This window comes from Budorcas taxicolor, chromosome 19 (genome assembly GCF_023091745.1).
Source record: "Budorcas taxicolor isolate Tak-1 chromosome 19, Takin1.1, whole genome shotgun sequence".
Classification (NCBI taxonomy): Eukaryota; Metazoa; Chordata; class Mammalia; order Artiodactyla; family Bovidae; genus Budorcas; species Budorcas taxicolor.
In genome coordinates this window covers 36625853-36643140 of record NC_068928.1, presented here as the reverse complement: position 1 = coordinate 36643140, position 17288 = coordinate 36625853, and the positions used below count along the sequence as shown (strand labels likewise).

Here is a 17288-nt window from a genome sequence, read left to right as displayed (position 1 = left end):
ACTGAGAGTTCTAAAAAAACCAATCTGATCAAGTAATTTCTTTGCATTCCACCCTTCATTGCCCTCAATATAAAAACCTTAACAGAGGTGAGAGGCTCTTTAGCAGTGACCTATGCCTCAGTCTCCAGGCTGTATCTTATGCTTCCCACTGTACCCAGCAACTAAGTTTCCTGTCATACAAAGAACTGCTTTCATCTCTGAAAACACCAAGTTCTCTCATTTTGCACATACTATTACTTCTTCCCAGAACAGTCTTCTCCACACCTTTCCCTGATCTAACCTCATCTTCTCCTGGTTAATTCCCTGCTGATTCTCCAGCTTCAATTCATCTATCTATTCCTCCAGAAAGCTCTGCATGTTACCTAGCCCTGAGCTAGGCCTTCCCATATTTCTCTTCTCACTGCAACCCCTGTGTTGCTGTTGCCTGGTTCCTTCTCTGTTCCTCACTAGATGATAAGCACCTTGGGGGCAAGAATTTCCATTTTTTTTCTCTATTGTGTTTCCAGTACAGGGAAGCATTCCTAGCACATAGTTGAGTATTCAGATAAGTGCTTGTGAGATGAATAAATGAATGAACAAGAGGAACAAACATTCCTTCCAGGAACTTGGATCCTGTGGTTTCAGGCACAGAAGCCTCCATCGGCTTCCTCTTCCTGCATCCACTGTTTGGCCACAGGCTGGTCAGAAGCCTGTAAAAACCCTGAACATACGCAAGAGCAGCTCCTTGACTCACACCATCCACTGGGAGCCCAGTCTTCCCTTAAAAGGCCACCTTATCAGAAAGTGCCAGGGATGGCATTTATGAGCTCTATTTTTATCTATGTTGGAAAAGTCTCAAAGTTAATTCCCAAGCCAATGACATTAAACTCAGGAACGTGGATGAGCAAGAAAGCATCTACGTGATGCCTTTGAGTCACAGCTTTGTCTTCCATGGCAAGGCTTGCAGTTGTCCCAGTCACTGGGCCCTTGTTTTTCAGGACAGCTGACTCTAAAAAGCTTTTGATCTCCCATTCATTAAAACTAGATGCTGGAGTCCTTAATGGTCGAGGGAAAGGTGTTCTCTTCCTTAAAGTTCTCTTAACTCTGCTGGGGCCCTCAACGAAGAACAAAGAATAGATTGCCAAACACATCCCAGGTTATTCAAACCAACTTTCTACCCCCATTCCCAGATGGAAATGAATCACAGGTGATAGCATTGCTAGCAGCAGGAAGGAAGGAGGCAGCATGGCCAGAGGAGAGGGCTCCCGATGAGCTTGGCCAGAGAGCTAATTGGACAGAAGCTACAGAAATGAGACGAGTAACCCAGCAGGGCTGGCAAGCACGCCGAGGGTCTGTGCCAGGGAAAAGATTCGCTGTCAGAACTGGAGGAGAGTGAGAAAGAGAGAGAAGGAAGGAGATGGGGAGAGGAAAATGACATGAAGGACTGAAGGGGGAGGTGGCGGGAGGGTGGCAGGCAGTGGCAGAGATGGGAAGAATCTTAGGCAGTTTGCAGAGAAAGTGAAGAGAACCGAGGGAGCACACGTTTCCCTTTAATCCAAGTGGGGTCCTTTGGGGAAAGGAGATGTTGGAGAGTTAAATGGAGGCCCCAGAGAGATGGTAAGTCACCCCCGACTCCAGGCAGATTACAAATGAGACAAGGAATGGTCTTACTTCCAGATTAAAGATATTAAATTTGCCATCATCCCCACCCCTGGGAATTGAGGAAAGATAGTTTTTGTCAAAGGATGCTGGAACCCAGAGGACTCAAGCCACTATTTGAGTCTCCCTCCCCTTATCCTTAGCAAAAGCTTAAGCAATTTAGGGTTCAAAGTTAGGGTTCAATTTGGGTGCAATTTAGTCTTACATCCCCATTCCCCCCTTCTAGGCAGCATCACACAACCCAGGATCATAGCCCGCTGTGCGCCTCTGCCCCTTCTGGCTACTCTGGGCCAGGGACCAGCCTGAGAGCTTGGAGTCTGGGCTGAGTCAGCACTGCCTGTGGGAGAAATTGCTTCCTGGAAGGTCTTGCTTCAAAGCTTCTGGCTGGCCAAGCTCTGGTAGGGTGCAAAAGGCACACTGGAGGCTGGATAGATCTTTGGCTTTCAAGATACTTCTCACCAGAGAGAGAAATGTGCGGCAAAAATTTCCATAATCCAAAGAGTGACTCCAATGTACTTCAGGCTGCCCCTCCACCCTCCGTGATTCAGAAAATTACAGGTTTTTAGATCCCAGAAGAGATTTCGGGGCCAAGATGGAAGTTCTGATTCCTGATAGATCTAGTTACTTCTCCTGTAAATCAGACAAAATATACTTTCTGAACCTCAGATTTCTGTTTTCTGGAGATACGTCCTTATTCACTGGGGCAGCAAGAATGCTCCCTTGCGTGGGCACAAGGCAGCATCCTCTCTTGATAAAAAGGACAGCATACCATTAGCAGAATCAGCAGACTGCTCCAGGGGTCAAGCTTCCTCTCTGTCTCTGGAGGCTGCGATGGGGAGTCAAAGCCATCCTCACCCTTCTCTTTAAGTTGGGAGTTTTGATCCCCCAGTGTAGGATGAGAGGTCATTTTGATGATCTCACTTTGGACAAGTGAGAAGAGAAAGTGCTTTACTTTGACCCCCACAACTGCTTGCTATGCAGTGGGCACTCTAGCGGGCAGGCAGTGGGTGGCAGCAGCTGCCAGACACCTTCCCCCGAGGATGTATCAGTTTGTGCCAAAAACCTCTATAAGCTCTTTCTGATCTCTGTGCCAGTGACTACAGGTCCTGGAAGGAAGCCAGGAGTCTACCCTGAGCCCTGCATTCTTCTCCTCCCCTTCATCCGCCAAGAATGGGGGAAGATGGCTTGGGAGCTCACTGAGAAAGGAACTGATGGTTCTTAGACATATTTTCCAGCTATCACACCTGCTAACATGGGAACTCACACTCATGAGCACACACACACTCAGCAATAAATTGTTTCAGGTTTTCTTGTTCCATCTGTCCCATGCCTAAAGCAGTGGGACTAAGAATTTCCATCAACAAACTTATTCCTAGTTTATTTCCTTCTTCCTCCCTTCTTTCTCCCAAAATTTCCAATAGACATTTATTGATGTTTGACTGGCACCTACCCTGTGTCAGTTACTATGTGTTAGGGGATAAGGACACAAGGACACAGTCTTCGGGGAGAAAATTCATATAAATACTAACCAGATATAAGACAGTGATATAGTGTTGCAATAAGGGAGGTGGCAAACTGGTGGCCATAGGCCAAATCTGACTTGTAGTCACGTTTAGTTTAGTAGGCAAAGAATTTTAAAAACTGTCAGAGTTCACATAAAAATCAATATTGCCGTCTTTTTTTTTTAATAACCAGTCTGGCTACAGTCCAGAGGAGGTGAAAAGCCACTGTCCACTGTAGGTGGGATGTACTCTCAGTGCTCTCATAGGCCACGTATAAACCCACCATATCCGCCCACATCATCCGCTTCCTTGTCGAGTTAAACTTGTTCTTTTCATTCATCCATGTTCATCCACATGATTGGGCAGAATTTAGGACCCTTAAAATGAAAGCCATCAGAGGACCCAAAGCAGTTATCCCTCGAGCTAAGTCTGAGTACATTGTTGATTTGGTTGCTTGTGTGTTGTTTTTCCCTTGCCCCAATCATGAGATGTATAAGGGAAAGGCACCAGTCAGCTGCCTCCTCCACGTGTCTCCAGCCCACAGCAGAGTGCCTTGTACAGGACCGGTCTCAATGCACACTTGTAAAATGTGTTGAATGAATGGAGTTGCCAGAAGCATCAAGTGGAAAACGGAATTCCAAGCAGAGGGGACTGTGAGTACAAAGGCATGACAGCGAATACCGTAGTGGGAAGCTGCAAACAGCTCATGGTGAATGGAGGTGGGGTGGCAGAAGTGTGAGGAGTGTGGGATCAGGTAGGGCGGAAGCAGCAGGAGATGAAGCAGGGAAAAGACTCCAGTGGGATCCCCAAGGGCTTTTTTCAGTGTATTAGAAGTTAATCATGGAATCTTGGAAGTGATTTAAGGAGTAAAGTGACAGGATCAGATTCTTGTTTCACAAAGATAACTCTGGCAGGGTGGTGATGTGGGGAGAAGTGGGAGGCTTCAGAGGGAAGACAGAAGCCACAGGAACTTCAAGTCCCTTTTCTGAGTCCCTAGAAATGTCACTGGGGATCTATTTTAAGAAAATGGTGCCCCCTGCTGACCAAGTCTGGGATTGCCTCTCGCCCTGGCCAAAAGGAAAATTACAAAATGTTTGGCTCTGAGCAAAAGCACCTGGAAGCCCTGTGCACAGAATTGCAAGTGGTGATGCATCTGAGTGTCTTCTTTTCTAGGAAAAGAGGGGCCCATGAGAACAAGTGACAGTGACTAATGCCACAGGCTGTGTTTCCAGATAGTCACAGAACACCAGCTAAATCTCAATTTAGGATAAATAAGACAAAATTGTTTGGTATAAAGATGTCTCAAATATTGAATGGGACATACTTATACTAAGAAGGCACGTGCTGTTTGTCTGAAATTCAAATTTAGCTGAGCATCTTATATTTTTATTTGCTAAACCTCACAATTCTAGATAAAGTATATTGGAGGGGCCTAGAGAAAGCTAGATAAACTGGATATGTTACTCTTCTTGGGTTTCTCTGCAAACTTGATACCACCCCTCCATCTAAACAGAGCTGGAGATGATGCTTTCTCATATTCTTCAGTGGTGCCCAGTTACACAGTAACTCTAGTTGGGAAATCAGTTTTCATTAAATGAGAACATGATTACAGTAGACCCCCTACGAGAATATGAGAGAGATGTGGGCCCTTTTTACAGCAAAATTAACCTACTCGCTTGACATATGTGTGACCACTTGTCTTACATCCACATATTTACATTAAAATTTCAGAGAGTTCTCAGTCTTCCTGAAAGAGTGATACGTTCTCTCTAGAGCTACAGTATGAATGCGGCAATTTCAGGGTCCCAAGTAGGAGGAAATGGTGTCTAGTCAGTCCTTAAGCTGAAACATGACGCTTTTACTAGCTCTGGCCACCCATATACCATGACAAAACACGCAAGTAGACAGAAAGTAATATTCTGTCCCTCCTCTCGGAGAATGTCTTAAACCTCTTTCTCTCTTCCACTTCTCTCCAGAAATAGCAGGGAGTCAGCTATACCTGGACAGAAAACCACCAGCCCTGATGAACTTGCTGCTCAGGTGGAAGGCACTGGATGAAACCACTCCTCATTCCAAGACTCTCTTTGTTCTTCTTTCTAGCTTTCTTGCTGTGGCAGGCACAGCCCTGTGGTTCCCAGTCTGAGGACTGTGCCTGTTGGAGTTCAGCTCTCCCCAGTAGGGGGAAATTCTTCAAGAATCAATTCTAAGCTTCCTGAGCTGGGTGATGGAAGCCATTGCCGAAACATCCTGGGAGAAGCAGAACTGGGAGCCGAGGTGCCAAGTCAGTTTCCCTCCCACAGCCCTTGTGGAAAGCCTTCTGGCCCCCATGGCCTGCTCTCTTCCTGGCCCTGCACAGGGGAGGCAGAAGTGGCTCAGGTCGGGAGGATGTTGTTTTTAGCCTCTCTCAGAATGTTCTAGATGATGTAAAACCTCATTGCAGGTTGCTTCCATCTTTGTCAGCATGCTTCTGTGACATTCAGTTCCAGTAGGCTGCATTATGGAATGGAATACAAGCCCCAGACAGACCACGGTGTCTCAAGCCAACAGTCAGAATGATGCACCTACAATGAATTGCCATAGGATGTTTTATGTTGAACATTTTCTGAAATTAATCAAATTTTCTTATTACCTATATAGTGGTATGATTTCCAACTATCATTTCTGAAAGAAGCATTCTTTATTCTGAGGTGGATAGCTTTTCCTAAAATTTTGTAAGCCATATGACATTAAATTTTAAGTCCTTACTTGAAAATATAAAAAACCAGTATACCTATTATCAATACCCCCCGCCCAAAATTATTTGAAAATCCTATTGGATCAGGAAATCCAAAAGCTGGGAACCACTGATTTAGCTCATTGACCTCTGACATGTGCTAAGTGGAAGCTCACTTGGGCCCTGTCCTCCCATGGAGTCATGTGACCTTCAGCTGATGCACTTCAGTGGATGTGGGGCTCTCTAGTCTGGATATGGGGAGACTTGTTTCTGGCTTAAGGTCTCCCCAGGAGTGTTGTAAGGATAAAATGTCATGAACTAAAGAGCTTTGGGAAAGGAGGAGTTCAATAAATATGAGATTGCTGTTCCTAAAGACAGCTGGTGTGTTTTCAGTGGGAAGGGCTGAACGATCCCGCAGAGACCCAGGACAATTTCTCTGCCAGGACATCTGGGGAGAGTGACCAGCACCACTTATAAAATGTGCAAACTGTTTCACCGCCAAGTGGGACCAGACAGCAGAGGCAATGGGTCTCCTGAGGAGGTTGCCTTCTGCCCTTCTGAGGGCATGGGTCCAAGATACAACTATAACTGGGGGAAACTTAAGTTCTCATTAATCTCCCTGGGACACACCCAGGGACCCACTGCAAGCTGCCCCCTTCCCTAACTTGTTTTTCCATTTCCAAAAGGTTCAAATGCCTGCTTAGTCCTCTTCACAAGGGTTTACAGAGCTGAGGAAACACATCACGTAATGCTAAAGAACCCACTTTAGAGATTATCCACAGTGCCCCTTTAAGTCATTTGAAAAACAGCTTACGATTTTTCCCCCTTATGATAATTAATTCCAGAATAGTTTTCCCTATGGTTTTTACCCCCAAATCATGTTTGCGTCACTCCCCTTGCCCTAGCCTAAGAGGTGTACAGGAAATGGAAAAACCACTCTACCACGAGCCTGAGTACAAACAGCTAAAGAGGCAAGCCTGATAGGTGGACCAAAATAGCAGCACAGTACACCCGAAATGAAAAAGAGTGCTTGGGAAAATGTGTGTGCTGGTTCCCTCCCTTCTACACAGAGCTGAGAATTAACTGCAGATGAAAGTCCTTTGATGTTTAGAAACCTGAAGCATCAGGCCGCCCAGGGTTAGTGATCAACAATACTTTTGTTTGAACTTGCCTGGTATTTCACGTTTATCAGTACCATAATAACCTAGCAGAGTGTTACTGATGAGAGTCTGGCCTGGCACTCTCAGTTCCTGTGATCCTGTAGGTGAGTACAGCACCCCGAACAAGCTGGCAGCTTACACAACCTTTTAAAATACCTTCCAGTTGAGCTGAAATGATGCCTCACTGCAGAGCCACTCACCTGCTCCTGTGCTCTCACTTGAACTGACTAGAAGCAGGAGCATGGGGGAAAAAGACAGTTAGGGAGTTTGATATGGTCATATACACAGCACTGGATTTAAAATGGATCAACAATGACCTATTGTATAGAACATGGAACTCTACTAATGTTATCGTGTAGCTCATGGAATTCTGCTAACAGCCCGGATGGGAGGGGGCTTTGGGGGAAACTGGATACATGTGTGGCTGAGTGGCTATAGCCCAATATAAAATTAAAAGTTTTTAAGACAAAAAGAAGCAGGAGCATGGGGAGACGCCAGACAGTTTAAAACCCTATTTCCCACTTGGCAGTAGAGCCAAACCTTCCTTTTCACTTGCTTTCATCTTCCCACACTCTCTCCAGCTCAAGCCTCACCTTGCCCAGACACCTTTTTTCGTTGCTAGCTCTGCATTTCTGAGATGCAATGATTTACCTACCCGACTCCCTGTTAGACCCTAGAGGGTAAGTACTGATCCTAGTCAACTTTGAACTCCCAGCATGTCCACAGGATGTGGCATACAGAAGGATTAGAAGAACAGGCAAAGAACTGAATGAATATACCACAACTGGGCTCCTGGCTCATCGAGGATAGGACAGCCTTGCTCTAGTATCAGGTGAGAGCCATGTTGAGCTGTTGGAAATCCTTCTTGCTCTTGGTAACTAGTATGAGGTGTGCCTGAGACCCCTGGTTGGGTAAGGCAGGGGGTAGAGGTGGAGGGGACTGGCCTGATAACTGGGAAAATGTCTCTTGTTAAAACACCAGGCCCAGAGACTTCCCTGGTGGTTCAATGGCTAAGACTCCATGCTCCCAACGCAGAGGGCCTGGGTTTGATTCCTGGTCAGGGAATTAGATCCCACATGCTGCAACTAAGAGTCTGCAATGCTGCAACTAAAGATCCTGCATGCCACTGCTAAGATCCAGCACAGCCAAATAAACAATTATTTTTTTAAAACCCAAAATAAAAAAACACCAGGCCCAGGTAAGGACTGCTAAATAGGCCCCTGGCCCTGGTAACATGCTTTCACTGCCTAACTAATCCACAGAAGAGAGTTTAGAAGAACTATCAGTCCAGTAGGTAAGGAGATAATTGATGCAACTTTCAGGATGAGAAACACAGAGAAAAGAAAGGGGTGGAGAAAAGAAGGAAGTTCAGCCAGATGCATTTAAAACCTCTCTTCTCAAGGAGGAGTTCAAAATGAGAGGGGGCCTTTCAGGGCAGAGCTGCAGTGACACCCAGGGCCCCAAGAGAGTGAGACGAGTGCAAGTGAGCCAGGCTTGAAAGGCTGGGTGCAGGGGGTGGGAAGGCAGCAGCGCAGGAAGGAGGCTGGGAGCCCATCTGGAGAGCCAAGGGGCTGGGGCTGCTGAACAGATGGAGTGAAAGTTGCAGCTGGTGGAAATGCACTTTCATGTGTAAAGTTTGGTCCACGGAGGATAGCGATTTCCAACTCTGAAGGCAGCAGTGGCAGGTGGCTCTGCTCCATGCTCCGCCTTCTCCCCCCACTGCCACCCAGAAAACTCAACAGCAGCTCTATGCCAGGACTCAGCCACTGTGCCTTCCGCCAGCATCCCTTTCAACAGGCAGGAGCTGGCATGGGAATACCAGGGCACCGCCAGGATGGCAGAGGCCTGCAAGGCTTAGCAGCTGAAGAGGACAAGGGAGGATTACTCCAGCCTCCCCAGGAGGGGACCGAGAGGACGGAGGCAGAGGGAGGGAAGCAGACCTTCCAAAGCTGCTCACGGCATGCACACTGGGTCTCCGCTCTCGTTTTGGTTGAGCTTTGGTTGAAGGGGAGGAAATGGGGAAATGTCAAAACGCAGCAGACTCTGAGGCTCTGGGCTCATTTTATCTCAACCTCAAAAGAACTTTCTTGAGGAGAGAATATATCTGCAGTTTTTTAAGAAATATTTGCCCACCAGAGCTTTAAGAGATAAAGCGCTTTTTACATTCTCTAGTTCTCATAGACAGCTACCTGTTCTAGCATATTTAGACCTTCGCCGGTGGGAATAGAGGCCATAAGCGCAACAGTTCTTGGGGGAACCAGCCACCCAGCCAGGTTAACCACACCCACGTGGGAGCAGCCTGGGTCATGAACACCAAGCTTTGCCTCTTCTCTTTCTCTCTTTTTTTGTGCGAGGCTGTGCTCCTGGTCAAGAACAGAAATAGCCAACTCTTTCTTGTTAAAATCCAAATGCTTTTTTTAGAATATGTGATTTTGCTTCTTTAAAAAACAACAACAACAACAACAAAAACAAAAAATGCCCAGACTGAAACCTAGTCCTTTATCTCTATTATGTCCATTTTCCCAAGAGATGTCACTGTTGGAGAAAATAACTTAAATATTCTTGGAGTGGAGGTAGTCTCTCTCTTCCTAGTGGGATGTCTTCTTGGCTCCCTTCCCAAACTTGGCATCAAGACCAAGACCTATGGAAAGAGAGAACATGGGGAGAAATGAAGTCTACAAATTATCTGGGGATGGGAAGTGGGGTGTGCCTTGGTCTCCAAAATTGGTGCTTTAAATAAAACTATAATTTTCAAACATTAGTTTTATAAAACCTCCTCAGAGAAAAGAGACTAGTATCAAATGAAAAAAATCACCAAGATACTGATAAATTACATGTGTATATAAAATACAGCAGGGATTTTCTGGGCAGTCCAGTGGTTAAGACTCCTTGGTTTCACTACAGGGAGCACTGGTTCGATCCCTGGTTGGGGAACTAAGATCCTATGTGCTCCATGGTACAGCCAAAAAAAAAAAATAACAGCAAGACTGAATGAAGTTTAAGAGTCAAACTTCTAGTTTGACTCAGCTCATCCACAGCAGTGCCAATTAGTAGGGAATAAGTATAATAATTTTACCCTGCTCAGTGTCTGGGGAAAAAAGAATCATTGGAAAGAAATCATTTAAATGAAATGTTCCTTAGGAAGGCTGGATTACAGGTAATGCTTCCTCTTCTTTTTTAAAAAAGTCTGCTCTAAAATAACACATTTCAAAAATATACAAGTAAGTATTAAGGGAAAAAAAAATAAAGTCCCTTCGTATGGCCCAGAGCTGCATGCTCTGGATGTAACTTACCCAAGAACACCAGCACGGTGCCCACCCACTGCATGGGGCTGATGGGGTTGGCGAAGAGGATCACAGAGGCCAAAATGGTGAAGAACTTTCGAGTTGTGGTGATGATGGAGCAGGTCAGGGGACCAAAATACACAACTGTCATGAAGATGAAGCTCTAGAGAAAGACACAAAGATAAAGTTAGGCTGGTTCCTGGGTATCTACCAAGGAAAGTCTGTAACAGGACATCACAGCTGATCTTGCCACCCTCTTCTCCCAGCCAGGCCAGTTTCTCTTGGGGAAGCCAAGCCATCACCCATCAAGGCACTCACCTGGCCCAGGGCACTAGTCAGGCCAAAGAGGAGGATGTTATAGATGATGGTAGGGTACCTTTCGGCAAAGCTCAAAAACTCCCAGAGCTCCCCGGTGAACAGGATTCCTAGAAAAATACATCCAAAGATGAATGGTGCATCCTGTGTGCCCATACTCACGCATAAACCTGCAGAGGCCTGCAAAAGCACTCTGACGGAGGGTAGGGCAAGGGAAAATGTATGGTGTGAGTTTGTTTTGTCCCATCAAGCATCTCCTATTTTTCTGAATAGAGAAACTAACTAAAGACTCTTCTGGGAAATACTTAGAAGTTAATGAGTTACTTCTGTCAAAGTGATGGGAAGAAGCAAACCTCAGATGCTGTGAAGATACTGATCCACACATCCCTAGCTCAAGGCAGCCCCAAGTACTGGTCAATTCCAGCCATCAGCAGCCTCCTCTGTTAACCCTAGCATACTGTATGAAAAATACTCCGTGTGTGTGGCCAGATTTGGAAAAACAATTAGAAAGCACTGATTTAAAAGCAAACACATCCATGTTTGAACAATCTTCAGTATTCACCACAGACTGTCTCATCTACCTCAGAGAAGGGTGAGTTCCCAGGGCACCCCTGCATTTTACTACTGTGTGTCTTCCCATGACACCTGACACAGATCTATTCCTGATTGTGCCAGTACAAGCAGCAAGCAGAGCTGACTGGTGCAAGTTTCTCTAAGACGGCTTCTCAAGGGCTTGGACAATACGGCATCTGAGAACTGAGGCTGACCTTTGGCCTAGGCAAAGAGCACAGCTGGCACCAGAGCTAGAGATTAAGTGGATGAAGGCAGTCTGCCCTCTGCTGATACATGGAAAGAAAAGCAGAACCACTCCTTACCAGCTCCCAGCAGCAGTGTCGACCAAAGGTTGATGTTCAGCATCATGTGGTTGGAGCCTGTTTGGTAGTGAGCTCGCATGTGGTCCTGGGAAACACCAGTCAGTCCATCCAGGGTTAGAGACAAGAGCTGGGAAAGAAAGAGTACAGCCTGCAGTCAGGCCACTGGGGCCCTCCCTAACTCAGGAAACAGACCTCTCACTTTTCTGAGATCCCTCAGAAAGCCGCTGCCTTAAGACAGAGTCCTCAGAACAAAACGCTGCCGTTTGCCCACAAGCAGAGGGCAAGAAACCTCGTGAGCTCCCTGCTGCCCCCAGCACCGGAAGGACAGGTGATCTGAGCCACACAGGTGTAATGTGATCAGAGCAGGGCAGGAAGCCTAACACTTCTCAATGCAATGCCATGAAGCTTGGCATGCAGGGGCCTAGAAGAGGCCGTGGTGAGCCACACACATTCTTCCACTAAAGGTGGAGAGAGGAAATCTAACCCCAGCATGTTAGCCTCCTGGCTTGGGAGTCCAGTGCTCCAATTCTGTGGATTCTGTGGTCATATTGCCGGATTAGAATCCAGGGCAACATTGGACAAAATTTGTTCAGTCATGTCCAACTCCTTGGGACCCCATGGACGGTAGCCCGCCAGGCTCCTCTGTCCATGGGATTTCCCAGGCAAGAATACTGGAGTGGGTTGCCATTTCCTACTCCAGGGGATCTTTTCAACCCAGGGATTGAACCTGTGTCTGTTACGTCTAACCTGCATTGGCAGGCGGGTTCTCTACCCCTAGCGCCACCTGGGAAGCCCATGTTAGTCCACTAATTCTGCCAATTAACAGCCATATGGCCATGGGCAAACGATTTAACTTTTCTTTGCCTCATTTTCTTCATCTGTAAAATGGAAATTAATACTATCTAAGTGATGAAGTTATTGTAAAAATTAACTAGTTTTCATGTAGAACACTTGGAACAGTACCTAATACCTAGTCAGCAATAGCTACTATAGTATTATTATTTTTTGACAGGAAAGTAGGATTTATTGGTGGGCAGGAGGAAGGAGGGGACAGCGCCCTCACGAGTGCAGGGCCCGCCATTTGTCCAGAGGACCACGATTAGGGATGTATTTGACCCTACAGCCATCTGGGATGAGCTGCTTTTCTGCCACCATGGTTTCAAATTCATCTGCGTGAAACTTAGTAAATCACTACTTCTTGGCGATGTGGATCTTCTGGTGGCCAGGAACTGAACTTGGCCCTGTGGAGAGCCTCAATCATATGCCCCTTGTTCTGCAGCTTGGTGTGAACAGACCTTATAACTTGGCCAAAGTGGGCTCTGGCCACTGCGCCCTAGGCTTTCCAAAGGCACCACGCATACCTGTCTGGCGCCTAGACTGGGGACAGCATGCCAGTCATGAATGTCCACTGGCCAGAGTTATCTCCAAGGTCCCTTAGGGCAATCTGTACAGGCAACAGGCTACCAAGGAGGCTGCTGTTTGCAGCCACTGCACACTGGGCCCCATGGGGAAAAGAACATGGTTGGCTTAACTGGCTATACAGTATTATTTTAAACTCTGGCTTCCAGGTTTTTTGGAAACCCACAGTGAGAGACATACTACTCCTTTCCTCTTTACTCTCAGGTCTCAGGGACCTCACAGCAGCATTTAGACACGGGCCTCAGAGTTATCTCTTCTCCAGAAGGAGAGCTGAACTGTTGTGAAATATTCTAGGCTCCCCACTACAGCCTCAGCAGAGCCAAGGACCCTGCAGCAAGAGACAAAGACCAGAAATGGGGGGTAAGAAACATCACTTATCTCTCTCAAAACTTAACTGGCCTTCTGTATGTGCCAGGGGTGGATATTCCTATGAAGATTACTGGAAAAGGCTTCCTTTCCCAACAGGATTACATACCAGGAGCAGCTCTCCATAGCCAATTGTGTGTTCTTCTATCCCGACTACTTTTTTGGGTTTGTACATGAAAAGGGCCACTCCAGCCACAATTAGCAACACACACAGGTACTTGGCCATTGGGTACTTCTTCTTCAAGAGGGTCACTCCAAGGAGCATGACTACAGGGAAGAAACAGGGTGGAAAATTCAGGCACCCATAGGCACTGTTGAGACCAATAATCTCCTAGGAGCCAAAGACTGGTGGGGAAAAAAGAATGTCTGAGAAGGAGAGCTGACAGAGGACAAAAAGAGGAGAGAGCAAGACTAGCACCTACATAGACATGACGGTGCAACAAGACTGAATGAAGAATACAAAGCTGAGAAACGTAGACAACAAAGGCTCCAGGAAGGAACCTGGCAAAGGTGGGGCAGTAGGGAAGAGTCAGAAATTGTGAAGAAGGAAACTGATGATCAAATGCGATTGAGGGTAGCTAATGACAATGTAGGCCACCAAAATGACTGACCATGTGAAGCAGATGAGGTCAGCTTCTAGCTCACAGTGAGGATTACCAGCTAACGAACACCCAACACAACAGGAAGTGATACAGATGACAGGATGGGCAGGAGGAAGGGATGCAGGGAAGTCCCTATAGAGAGCAATGGTGAGATGACAAAGCTCAGAGGAATACAGCCCTAGCAGAGGGGGCTCAAGCTCACTCCAGGAAGACTGAGGATGGACGACGGCGACCATCTTCTTCTGCTTACCTGGGATGGGCTTGCAGGATTTACCAAGGACCTGAAATTAAATTGAGCAAAAATAATTTCTGAGCTTCTCTGACTGGTACTGAACTAGGTGCTACATAAGATGAGTAAATTAGCATGGGGCCTGCACCAGAGGCTGTAGCCTCAGAAAAGGGCTCTATCACGGCCCACCCACCATCACTAAACGTCAGATCTGTGGCTCTTCACACTCTTAATTTCCCAGACACAGTCTCCTTTTATTTAAGTCACAGACCTGAAGGAAGACTCTTTCATCCTTTTGAACTTCTGAGCCAGCCCTCACCCCACCCTGAGGTTTCACCTGCGTTGGGTAGTTGACGAACTGTAGTGCTGAGTTGCTGGAGACCATAGCACCCAGATAGGAGACAGAACACGCAGCGTAGAGCCAGCTCCGAGTACGGTCCACCCTGGCAGTGTCGAAAACCTGGATCACTGGGAGAAGACGAAAGAAACAAAGAAAGTTGGTGGGGCTAGGATGGACCACTGAGCAAAAGCCAAAGGCACATGAAAGGAATTTATCTGTCAAATAAGATGAGAAGTACTTAGACAGAACTATTTCTGTCCTCTTAGCCTGGGAAATCTCTGAAGATTCTCCAATTCTCCAACCCCATCTAAACCTAACACAAGACCTCATGCAGGGCAGTGGTGGGGGGTGGGGGCGGTGGATGTTCATTCAGATCAAGGGACCAGTCAGCCCTGCTGCTAGCCCCTGGGGAACAAAGAGAGCTGACACAAAAAGGGAAACCAAAAAGACAAAGAAAAAAGTTTTACATATTCTCATGGGGATCCGGAATACAGATCCATTCTCTGCACATTTCTGACTGAGAAATGGATTTAGTTTAAGGAAACAGAATTCCACCTTTTTCCAAAGCCACTAATTTTATAAGTTTAATAGAGAGGTTGTTAGCACTAAAGGGGCTGAGGGTCTTGAAAGTTAGACCTAATGCCTAGGATACATAGGGAAGGGGACACAAAACAGATTATTATCTAAGTACTCACAGATCTTGGCAAACACAGCATTGACCACACACTGGATGAAGACCAAAGTTAAGGCAAAAGTGAAGGTCTCCTGCTTGGCTCCCTCCCCATACTTTCCTCTTGTTCTAAGAATAAAATGCATGGGAAAGAGACCAATTAATATACTTCCCTCAGGGTCCTCTAGCAATCCAGAGCAACGCTTTGAAATTGTTTTGCTTCTCTAGACTTAAGGGAAAGTTTGGTAAGGATCACCGGGCACATTTACAACAGGAGCCAATTTTACTGGAGCTAGAAACTAGATACTCCAGGCTGCTAATCAGAGAGCCGAATGAAACAAACTGTGTGTGTGTACACACATATCCGTACAGGATGGTGCTGAAGGAAACGTGAAAAACTGTGTGTGTGTGTGTGTGTGTGTGTGTGTGTGTGTGTGTGTGTGTGTACACATATCCATACAGGATGGAGCTGAATGAAACGTGAAAAATTGGTGAAACGACGTACACCGGGGCAGGGCCGGGGGCGAAGTAATCAGCAACCTGCAAGAATATAGGAGTTCCAAGGACAGCCTAGCACAGGTCATGGAAACCTAAGTCTGTAAAACCCATTCCTTTAGAACCAACAGGAAAACCATCAATCAAGGGAAGAAAAATAACCACCTCCCAAGAATCTAGGAACCAACTTTCGCGTTTTGTATAACCCTTGGGAGGTTTAGCAGCAAAGGGGTCAGGATGCTGGGAGAGCAGAAGGGGCCAAAGGGAACACTGGGGCTAGGGGCGAGAGGACCGCGAACCTGAACCTGACCGCAGGCTGGGGAGACACGGCAAGACTGAGCGGGCGGGGCGCGGGTGGTGTGCGGTGGCGGGGGTCCGCGTTCCCACCCCGGGGATCCGCTCACATCTTTTCCTGCAGGATCCCATAGTAGAAATAGCAGACAAAGACACCGAGGAAGCAGAGCGGCAGACGCAGCCGGTCAGGCACCAGGGAGCTGCTAGCGGCCATGAGACGCCCGGAGGACCCAACCGGAGACCCGCTCACAGCCGGCAGCGGCGGCGGTGACAAGTCCAGCCGGACATCGCCGACCGGCGACAGGGGCCTCATAGGAGCTGCATGAGACCGCCGCTGAGGAGGGCCCCAGCAGCCACCGCTGGAACTGCCAGCTCAGGAGCACCGAGGGGAAAACTCCTCAAAACCCAGAACCCGCTTCCAAGGAAAGGAGACCCACCCTGGGGCCTTGGCCTCGTCCCTGATGGCCAGGGGAGCCAGCTGAATCGAGGGCAACCCCTCGCCCTCGAGACTTTCCGATCAGGCAACTCCGAGGACAACTGCGACCCGGAGCGCGACGGGATGGCCTAGGCGATACGCGGACGTGGAATGATGACGTATAAGGATGTGGAGGTAACCAATTGGCTACGCTGTGCAAAGACAGACAGGTGGGTGGGAAGGAGGAGTACGCCGGCCGAGCAAATCGAATAGCCTTTTTCCCGGTCGGCTGTCAGGCTTCTGCTGGGTCCTAACTCCCGGAAACTGTCAGTGTATCCTTAGCGCCCCCTAGCGGGCCCCCAGTGTCCCCGACTCTACCCTCTTTACCAGAAGACCTGTCTTTGGCGAGCCATCCTCCTCCTAGAGCACATCACAAGGCTCCCAAGGGCGGCAGGGCTCTTGTCTCAGCTCTGTCACTTGAAGGCAGGGTAACCTGTGCGTGTCACCTAAATGCCGAGCTACAGTTTTCCTAATCTATATATATAGTCCATAGGAATTAGTGATAGCCACTTTGTCACCTCTTGACTGTTGAGGATCAAATGAGCTGAGCTTGGTGAAAGTGTTTTATAAACTGTAAAAGTGTGCTGTGTAAGTTTAAGGTATTTATTAGCCATGACTTGTTCTCAACTCTGATCTTATTTCCTCACATCTGGAGATGGAAATGGAAGCTTGCTGAAGTGGATTTTCTTCAGGGTCTTATAACTCACCAAGGGAGCAAACCCTCCTGCATTAATAAACTCTTTATTGGGCCCCACCTAATGACACCAGGAGCTAAGGGTGGACTAACCCCAGGGCTTGGCACTACCAGCCTCAAGCCCCACAGTAGTCATTGGACTCCGGCTACTCTCTGGGTAGAGGCTCCTTCTCCCCTTCCAGCAGCCTACTCCTCTGGCACAGCCTCAGGCAAAGGA

The 17288-nt window shown here is 47.4% G+C and overlaps 1 protein-coding gene and 1 pseudogene across 2 annotated transcripts; both read right to left on the bottom strand.

The window, feature by feature from the left end:
* Positions 1 to 9493: 9493 nt before the first annotated feature.
* Positions 9494 to 16239, bottom strand: SLC35B1 (solute carrier family 35 member B1). 2 transcript variants are annotated; one of them, XM_052658063.1, is made up of 9 exons: positions 16013 to 16239; positions 15139 to 15242; positions 14375 to 14571; positions 14125 to 14155; positions 13382 to 13539; positions 11488 to 11614; positions 10616 to 10722; positions 10307 to 10460; positions 9494 to 9654 (listed from the first exon to the last, which is right to left on the bottom strand). In XM_052658063.1, the coding sequence occupies exons 1-9, from the start codon at positions 16213 to 16215 to the stop codon at positions 9602 to 9604; spliced, it is 1134 nt and encodes a 377-aa protein (XP_052514023.1). In that variant the 5' UTR covers positions 16216 to 16239; the 3' UTR covers positions 9494 to 9601. The 2 variants fall into 2 exon arrangements, with proteins under 2 accessions (XP_052514023.1, XP_052514024.1); XM_052658064.1 differs by having other exon boundaries at positions 14441 to 14571; positions 16013 to 16233.
* LOC128065719 (uncharacterized) lies at positions 12904 to 13028 on the bottom strand (annotated as a pseudogene).
* Positions 16240 to 17288: the final 1049 nt, after the last annotated feature.

Bases quoted from the DNA above. Each gene is read 5' to 3' on its own strand.
- SLC35B1 (XM_052658063.1), bottom strand. From the start codon at position 16,215: ATGAGGCCCCTGTCGCCGGTCGGCGATGTCCGGCTGGACTTGTCACCG. The intron at 15,243-16,012 runs GTGAGCGGATCC...TTTTATTCTTAG, and splicing joins GGGATCCTGCAGGAAAAGAT to AACAAGAGGAAAGTATGGGG. The intron at 14,156-14,374 runs GTCTGTGACTTA...ATTTAATTTCAG, and splicing joins ATGAAAGAGTCTTCCTTCAG to GTCCTTGGTAAATCCTGCAA.